The following is a 9,657-nucleotide window of genomic DNA, read 5'->3' as shown; positions in this document are numbered from 1 at the left end:
CAGGTGAGAAATTGAACTCTTTCTTATAACACCCATCATCATCACCTCTCTTAATAACATCACCATCAGACCTACTCCCATCGTCATCATCACCATCCATCTCATCATCATCGACCTTCCCTCTCGTCCTCATCACTGCTGTCATCGTCATCACCTCAACAACAACAACAACAACAACAAACCATCCACCTTAATCAGTTATACTTTGTAAGACATCAGTGAAAACTCAAATACTGCAAACATGCTTCGGTGAAAAACTTAGAATATTTTTATTTAACATTTCAAATGTTAAAAACTTAAAAACTGGCAGTTCATTTGTTTTGGGGGATGTATATATACACACACACATACATACACACAAGCACACACGTTTTATATAATACATGTGCATGCATATATAATCATATATATATATATACATATGTGTGTGTATATATATATATACATATATATGTATAAACACACACACTCACACACAGATATAATGAATAAGAATGTGTCCATTTATTATTTATTTACAGATAACGAATCAGTGTCTGCTGTGAGATATTTTACTTTTCTTTTCTTCGTCAGTGTTTCCATCTTTTACAGCAGACTTCAATCCTTAATTCACATCCATGCTAAAGAACTGCAGTACTGGAACACCATCCTAGTCCATTATATAGCCACTACTTCTACAATCTCTTTCCTTTTAAACTCCAAACTTGACACTGAAAGATATAGAAGCTTGTTATTAAAGCAAGGTACCCTGTTGTTTAAAGTACCCACACAGACGTCCATTTTTAGCTGTGTTATCATCATTTATTTCATGATTGACTGCTTGATATCAGGAAGGGCAATAAACAGTACATCATTTTCTCCAACAATTCATGTAAGAATGTAAATTTGTAGCGCCATCCCACCCATGCTAGCATGGAAAAAAAATCATAATGGATGTAACAAGATTGTATGAAAATAAAGGGACAAGAATTAGGTCAGTTTTGGTGCTGAGTAAATAAAAAGAGGGCCATGAGAATTAGAGAGAACATTCTGGAGAAAAAAGAAAAAGGTTGTTAAAAAGGGACTTGTCCTCTTTTGTTGCAAGACAAAATCTGGTGGAGAGAAAAATCAAAATTGACTGAAAAAAAAGGGTCAAAGATAGTTTTACAACTTAGGAATAATATTTGCCCCCTACCAAAAATACCAAAGTTGTTTGAGTGTTCAGCAATGAAAATTGTTCAGGGAGTCTGGTTGGTTAGTCCAGTTATTAAAATGTTTTTTTCTCTTTCACAACCACAAGTATTTACTGACTGGAGGAAATTCATCTGTGTTGCTAGTTGTCGCTAACTGATGTGCAGGGGCTGGAACTGGATGTGAGGGAGGTGGAGGCGGTGGGGGTGGCGGGGGAGGAGAGGTCTCGATTGTGTCGTTTATGTCATCTGTGTCCAAATAATTGTCTTTTATTTTCACAAAACCTCCTATGTGCTGGTGAGTCTTTTTATGCCTTTGTAAAGAATCTCGTCGAGCAAATCTCTGACTACACATATCACAGTGGTAAGGCTTCTCCCCGGTGTGTGTTCTTCGATGCACTAAAAGGTAATCTTTCTGTGCAAACTGTTTGAAGCAAATGTCACACTGGAAAGGTTTCTCTCCGGTGTGTGATCTCTTATGAACCTGAAGGTAGTCCCTGCGAGCAAATTTCTTCAAACATATTTCACAATGGAAAGGCTTCTCTCCAGTGTGTGTCCGCTGGTGAACTCGCAGATAATCTTTGTTGGCAAATTTCTTGTAGCAAATTTCACACTGAAACTCTTTGGTGCCGGAGTGAGTTTTCCTGTGTGTCGATAAAGTGTCTCGGCGGGAGAACTTTTGGAGGCAAATATCACAATGATATGGCTTCTCGCCAGTATGGATGCGTTTGTGAACGGTTAAATAATCCCGCTGGACAAATTCCTTGAAACAAACGTCACATTGAAACAAAGGTCTTTCGTTGGTGTGGCAGCGCCTGTGTATTGTCAGCGTGCTTTTTTGAAAGAACTGTTTGGGGCAAAAATCACATTGATAAGGTTTCTCTCCTGTGTGAATGTGTGTATGTATACGTAACCTCTCACGCTGAGCATATCTCTCACCACAGATATTGCAGCAAAATGGCTTCTCTCCAGTGTGTATTCGACGGTGAATTGCACGGGTATCTTTTCGAGCAAATCTCTGTGGACACAAATCGCACTGGAACGGTTTCTCACCTGTATGCGTTCTTCGATGGATTTCTAATACGTTGCGTTGATAGAATTTCTTGGGACAAAGGTCACAGGTGAATGGTTTGTTGTCTGAGTGAATTCTTTGATGTAAAAGCAGTTTGTCCTTCTGTACAAATCCCTTCTGGCAGATTTCACACTGAAAGGGTCGCTCATCGGAGTGTAACTTTTGATGTATCCTCAGCGTATCACGACGAGAAAACCATTTCTCACAAATGTCACACACAAAACGCTTCTTCTTAATATGAGTTCGAATGTGTGAATTCAGTTTATCTTTCTTAGCAAAAGCTTTTCCACACTTTTCGCACTTGAATGGCTTTTCATTGGTGTGTGTCCTGCGGTGAATAATCAGAGTGGATTTTCGAGCAAACTTCTGAATGCACAAGTCACACTGGTATGGTTTCTCGCCCGTGTGTATCCTTTTGTGTACCTCAAGGTAGCCCAGCTGAGTGAATTTGGTGAAACATATATCACAGGTAAACAATTTCTCACCTGTGTGTTTACGTTGATGAATTCTTAAATAGTGCTTCTGTGCAAATTGTTTCAGGCAGACATCACATTTGAAAGGTTTCTCCCCGGTGTGGGTCCGTTTATGAATAGCTAACGAATCTCTGCGTGAGAAACTATGTTTACATATTTCACAGGTAAATGGCTTTTCACCTGTATGTGTTCGGCGATGTATTTGCAGATAAAGACGCTGAGCAAACTTCTTTCGGCAGATGTCACAGTGGAATGGTTTCTCCCCAGTGTGTCTACGCCGATGAATTGTCAAAGAATCTCGGCGTGTGAAGCTATGGTTACAGAATTCACAGGTGTAAGGTTTCTCACCTGTATGGATCCTCATGTGAATCTTCAAGTATAAACGCTGAACAAACGACTTCTGACAAACATCACACTGATATGGCTTCACACCTGTGTGTGTTCGCAGGTGTAGTTTCAATGAATCTTGCCTTGAGAAGCTGTGAGAGCAGAATTTACAATGAAAAGGTTTATCTTTGAAATGAATTTGTCGATGGATGTTAAGATAATGTTGAAGGGCAAATTGTTTCTTACAAATGTCACAACTGTAAATTTTCGGACCAGAAAAGTCACTTTCCTTCACGTCTGAAGATTCAACTGAAAACTTTTGGATTTGATTTTCAGAAGTTGCAGATAAGTTTTGCAATTGCGATGTACCATCCAGCATGGAATTTACTGAAATGCTGCTGTTCTGAAACTCTGAGATGGCTTTCTCATCCGTCACAGGGGTACAGTTTGGTTGTAAAGATGAACAGACGGATAATCCCAGCCTGTGCAGGTGGTTAATGTCATTTACGGAAGGATCAAAAATATCCACGGAATTAAAATTACTTTTTATCTTGGTTTCCGATTCTATCTTTGGTTCTTCTGGATAGTTGTTCGGCTGATATTGGTCAAACTTATCGGGAATCTTTATGATGTGGATCTTTCGGTGTCTCTGCAGTGTATCTTTTCTAGCAAACTGTTTCGAGCAGAGTTCACAAGCAAATGGTTTCTCTCCCGTATGAGTTCTTCGATGCATCAACAGCAAGTAAGATCGAAGAAATTCTTTCCCGCAATAATCACAAAACAAATTCTTGTCACTCTCCGAGTTCCTCGGTGGTTTCGGTTTCTGAAGATTCTGGGGCTGCTGCTGCGGCTGGGTTTTGCAAGGGGCCTGGGAGTGAGCTTGGTAGTTGGTGACCTTCTTTGAACTCTGTCCGATGACACAAGAGAGTGGATTCTGTTGGTGGGCCAGGGACTGATGTAGTTGTTGCTTGCTTAATTGTTGAGATGATAAACAGTTCTGCCCCGATTGTTGTGATATGTGCTGGGATTGAACTTGTGGTACCTCAAGTAACTGGGTCTGACTGGAACTGTAGTGTTTGTTATTAACAGTAGAAGTAGTAGTAGTAGTAGAGTGGCTGCTGTTGCAAGAGGTATGGTTGCTGTGTATACTGTTACTGTTATTATTATTATTATTAATACTATTAACACCACCACCTCGACTACCACCACCACTACTACCACTACTACTACTACCACTACTACTACTACTACTACTACAGGCAAGATTTGTATTCAAAGAGTAATTCTTTGAAGAACTTTCGCTGTTTGTGTATTGTTTAGAGATGTTATTTGCTGTCATTGTATGTTCTTCAGAGACGTTTGTTTTGTTGGTTGTGGATGTTGTTGATGTCGACGGTATGGTGGTGGTTGACAGCATGGTACCAATCAGCTGTTCGGGGGCCAGTGGTAGATAACAGGGTTGAATGAATTGACTGGCATAGAGGTCGGGCCGAAAGACGTTGTCGCCAAGATGTGTGGCAATGGGACTGGAAGTCGCTAAAAGACGTTGCGGAAATTCTTTGCTGAACACGTCACAAGAGAATATCGTGTCCCCCAGCAGTGGCAGAAGAGGTCCTTGCAGGTGATGCGAATGGTGGATAGACTGAGACGAAGTTGTAGAAGAAGGATATTGCTGCAGCTGTAAATGTTGTGCTTGCCTGTCCGATGCACTGCTTGCACTCCCTGTTGACTGCATCAGCCTTTGCTGTGCAGCGATTACCTGCGACTGCAGATTGTCACCGGTGCTGTGATGATTGTTAGAATGCTGCCTAATGGAAGGATCAGGGCCAGTGTGTGCCGCCCTTGGCACTGGGGTACTCATCGAGGACTTTTGAGAATAGTCCTTGGCATATATGCTACTGCTGTTGCTGCTGTTGTGGCAGTTGTTTGACAAACCAAACGCCACCGATGACGAGATTTTGCCACTGTGTGCCACATGTTTGTTGCTAGGTACGTTCGATGCACTCTGCTTATGCAGCTGCGATGACTGCTTCATCGAAAGATGTTTACCATGACTCTGGCTAGAGATAATTCTTTGGTTGCTGCACCGATCCATTGTAAACTGCAGAGGTGGTAGACACACAGTTCAGTCCGTCACGTGTTCAAATCTTCTGTACAGAAGCAAATTTTCATTGGACTTGTCTTTCAAACACAAAACTCATTTCAAGTTCTGATAAAGTCTTTATATACGTACTTGCGTGTTTGTGAGTCAGTATGTGGGGTGTGTGAGTCTGTGTGAGTCTGTTAATGTATGTATTTAAAAAAATAATGATTTCTTGGTGTAGTTTCATATTTTACACTCTATATGACACACACATATATATCATCATCATCATCGTCATCATCATCATCATATTATGTCCTCTTTCCATGCTGGCATGGATTGGACTTGTACATGTTTGCAACTATTAACACATTGATGCTGTAGTAGGGAACAAAATGGCCGTAATTCTCAGTGGGGCAGACAAGTGTCTTCTGGTTTTCATGTCTTCAGAGTAATGGACTCCATCTTGGAATGATCTAGAAGATGAAGAAATATTTAAAAAATGAGATTGGAAATAACTTTCTGACAAAATTTAGAAAAACAAACAAGAAGAATATTACATATTATTATCACCATCATTGCATCCATCTGTAAAACTATGCCAAACAGTCCTTGTCTGTGGTGGTGCCACATAAAAAGCATCCAGTCCACTTTGTAATGAGGTTGGCATTAGGAAAGGCATCCAGCTGTAAAAACCATGCTGAAACAGACAGTGGAGCTTAATGTAGTCCTCTGGCTTGTCAGCTCCTGTCAAACTGTCCAACCCATGCCAGCATGGAAGATGGGCGTTAAATGATGATGACAATGATAATGATGATCAATATTATCATCATAATCACTATCATTATCATCATCAACTTTGTTGGGGTAGTTTTTCCACAGCTGGATGCTCTTCCTGTCACCAACTCTCACCTATTTCGTACCCTTGTCCACCTAAACAACAAACGGTAGAAACGTATCCTTATAGGTAACCTAGCAAAAACAAAAGTCAGCAAGACATAAGACAAAACCTCATGGCCACTTTCCAATGGCTGTAAGAAGAGGAGTAGGAAAGACCCTGCGTTGTGTACCCAATGTAGGGAATGGGTGCGCAATAGACATATTGGGACCACAGGAGGTTGACAGCAAACATAGACTTTATTTGGGTGAGATGTACAAGAGCAGTTAACAGTAAGAATAGCCATAAAATCATTATCATGCAGTCAGGTGACTTGTCCAAACCAATTAGTCATGTTGGCTTTCCAATAGTCAAACGTCTCGTCTGCACATGCCACAAATACAGCGGATTGCAGTAGTATGGTAACTAAACTAATTGATCCTGGCCATTGATAGCTTGTTGTCTGTTCATCCATTCAGCATCTGGACTCAATAAGTTCATCAGCTGAAACAGTTTTCATCCACCCTGCTGCATCCCATGATTTCAAAGTAACTCTGGCTCGGATGTTACTGAGACCTAGACCCCGCCAAGGGACTGCCAATGATTTGGTCCAGGGCTGTTTAATCCCATAGCCACAGTTTACCTTTATTTACATGCTAATTAACCCATAATTTGGACCCTGACAGGTGATGCTACTCTGGGTCAGAGTAAAGCTGGGAATAATAGTGGCTAAGATGAGGTCCCACAGCCCGCAAAACCCTGGAACAGCCAAACCAGAGCCCCACGACTGGGTGCAGCTTAAAGTTATAAACAGGACATGAAACAAATTCTTACAAATGCTTGGAAGGCTCCTTAAAAGTATTTTACAGCTTGAGTCCCTAATTAGATGATGTTAATTAGAAGTAGGTATGGGTATTCCAAAAACAATGGGAACCAGAATAAGGTGAAGCTGGGCAAAGTTCAAGGAGACATTACTTCTGTTAGCAAGAAAGGGATTCTTTTCCCAAGTGAAGGGAAGAATGGATGTTTGTGTATGGAATTTAATTTCATTTTATATGGCAGTGTATTGAAGATGGCAGAATTGTGAACATGCTGGGTAAAATGCTCAGTAGCATTTTGACTGTCTTTATATTCTGGGTTCAAATTCCATTGAAGTTGACTCTGCCTTTCATCCTTCTGGGGTCGACAAAATAAGTACCAGTTGAACATTGAGGACGATGTAATCAACTTACCCACGTCCGTGTATTTGCTGGCCTTGTGCCAAAATTCGAAATCAATATTGTATGGCTGTGGAGCATGGATGTTGAATGCGGAGGATGGTTGAAGACTGGAAAGAAATAAGGGGTGCATGAGGTGTGAAATGGTGACGAGCGTGAACAATGGGGCATAAATGAGCTGAAAGAAAGACTGAGAATAAGGCAAATGAAATGGCAAGGAGACTGGGTTGATTGATACAGGGATATGTCTACGAAGCAGTGTGCAGGGTTTGCATTGATCCTTTTATTTAGATCAGTGCTTCTCAACCAGGGTCCACCTAAGATTTTGATTAAAATTTATATGTAAAAAATTGCTTATAATTTCTACAATAAACGAAATATTTTCACAATTATTTTAATACAATTCTTAATAATATTTAAATATTATAAAAATACAATAGGGTCTTTTTTAAACACCCAATGGCTATGGAGGTCCAGTAGAGTGAAATATGAATTAAAGGGATCCATAGGCGAAAAGTGTTATCTTATTTAGATCGTAGTCTAATTCAAGGGAGATTTAGTTGTCTTTTCTAGCAAATTAAGTATCCACATAGAGACTCCCTTGATATCTTGCTTGAAGGTAGGGGTGGAAAGGAGGAGTGTGATATTGGTGGTGGGGGTAAATTTTATTATGGTGTAATGATGGCGGTGAGGTTAGCTGTGATGTTTGGTGATAAGAGTAAAGTTGGACAACAGTGGTGGTGGTGGTAGTGGTGTTGAAGGTTGTCGTTGTAGTAGTAGTAGTAGTAGTGGTGGTGGTAGTCACAGCTACGAATTGTAACAAGAATTTCCCAGAGTAACCAACGTAGGGGTGGCTACCCTCATTCCCTGATATTATTTATAAGTTTTTCCAGTGTTGTCATTTAGCTCCAAGAAAGTTATCATCAAATACACCTATGATCAAAGACGCTCCAACCACGACCATTCTGTCATTTACTCGGATATAGTATGTCTAGAATTATATTATCTTATATTAATGTTGTTGTTATTGTCGTGTTCCAGGTCAGCTAACCAAGTAAGATTTATGATCAAAGGGTATTCCTGCGATGACCATCCCTCCTTTCTTTAAGGAAGATGCATAACAAGGACAGGAGGCAAAATGTCCTTCCTTTTCAAAGCAGCAGGGTGCTATTTCTAACAAGAAACCGATTAGAGGCTACCCAGCCGTTCAAGCTAGGTTATCGGTTGCTTTTTTGCTGGACGGAGTTTTGGAAGTAGCTGTCCTTCGAAGTCCCACACCTCGTGCAAAAGGAGAATACTACATAAGGAGCAAATGTGCAAAAAAAAAACCCCCGAAATTTTTGCGAAAAAAACAACACGATTTTGTTTTTTTTAGCATTGTGATTCTGTTGTATAAAACAAGGATATTTCTTTTTAATGTAAGGGAACATATAAAACCAACTTCCTAGACAATCCCTTTCTGAGGTATGGGACTTCGAAGGACAACAACTGCAAAACTCCAGTTGAGTGCGCTACATCTGTAATGAATGTACCAACCAGGTGGGTAGGTAGGTACCTGGTGGTGTGAAGCGTCTCAGATATTATAGATTGGACGGCAAAGTGTTGAAACAAACGGCCAAGCTGGGAGTTTTATTGTTCCAGACACAACAGAAAAGGATTGAAGGGAAATATTATTAGAATTTTTCATCAAATGTTTTACAATGAAGAAGTCAGGCGTTTCACACACACACACACACACATGCGAGTACCTATCTGTCTGTGTGTGTGTGTAATAGGTAAAATTAGACATAAGGACTAAAATATTAACGGCAAGAACTCATAATATGTGACATGTAGAATATAATATTTTTATGAAGGAAAGGTTCACACACATATGTACGTGTGTGTGTATACATGTGTGTGTGCAGATTTGTAGATAGATAAACATGCTAGTGTTAGTAGAGTGAGCATTAAATATCTAATTAAGAAATCCTAATAATTAACGCAAGTGATATATACATACAAACGCACATACATATACACACACAAACACATACGTATATGTGTGTGTGTGTGTGTGTGTATATACATACACAATGCATGTGTGAAGCTGTACCAAGTACCAAACATTGTGCAACAGCTCCAGAAGATATGGTGTGTGCGTGTATATATATGTGTGCGTGTATGTGGGGACAGAGTAGAGACAGACAGATGGTGGTAGTGATAGTAGTAGAAGTAAAAAACAACAACCGTGATGATGATGATGATGACAATAGTAAAAATGATACTCAAGAAACCATTTGAATATAATTTTATACGAACATGTACTTACACACAGCATATGTATATATATACACACATATATATATATATGTATAAACATGCATATACATATATGTATATATATGTGCACACACACACACACACACATATATATATATATATATATATATATATATA

The 9,657-nt window shown here is 39.8% G+C and overlaps 1 protein-coding gene across 4 annotated transcripts in view; it reads right to left on the bottom strand.

The window, feature by feature from the left end:
- Positions 1-245: 245 nt before the first annotated feature.
- Positions 246-9,657, bottom strand: part of LOC106870067 (zinc finger protein 420-like) — a 20,300-nt gene continuing 10,888 nt past the window's right edge. For 3 of the 4 annotated variants that reach the window (XM_052972943.1, XM_052972944.1, XM_052972942.1), the window contains 2 exons: positions 7,234-7,328; positions 246-5,600 (listed from right to left, as the gene is read on the bottom strand). In XM_052972943.1, coding sequence (XP_052828903.1) covers positions 1,267-5,136 — 3,870 coding nt within the window. In that variant the 5' untranslated portion in view covers positions 5,137-5,600; positions 7,234-7,328 and the 3' untranslated portion in view covers positions 246-1,266. The remainder of the gene's footprint in view (positions 5,601-7,233; positions 7,329-9,657) is intronic. The other variant, XM_052972945.1, reaches the window with a different exon arrangement.

Source organism: Octopus bimaculoides, chromosome 14, assembly GCF_001194135.2.
Source record: "Octopus bimaculoides isolate UCB-OBI-ISO-001 chromosome 14, ASM119413v2, whole genome shotgun sequence".
In the NCBI taxonomy this organism is placed as follows: domain Eukaryota; kingdom Metazoa; phylum Mollusca; class Cephalopoda; order Octopoda; family Octopodidae; genus Octopus; species Octopus bimaculoides.
Note: the sequence above shows the minus strand (reverse complement) of the source record. Positions and strands in the feature narration are given on the sequence as shown.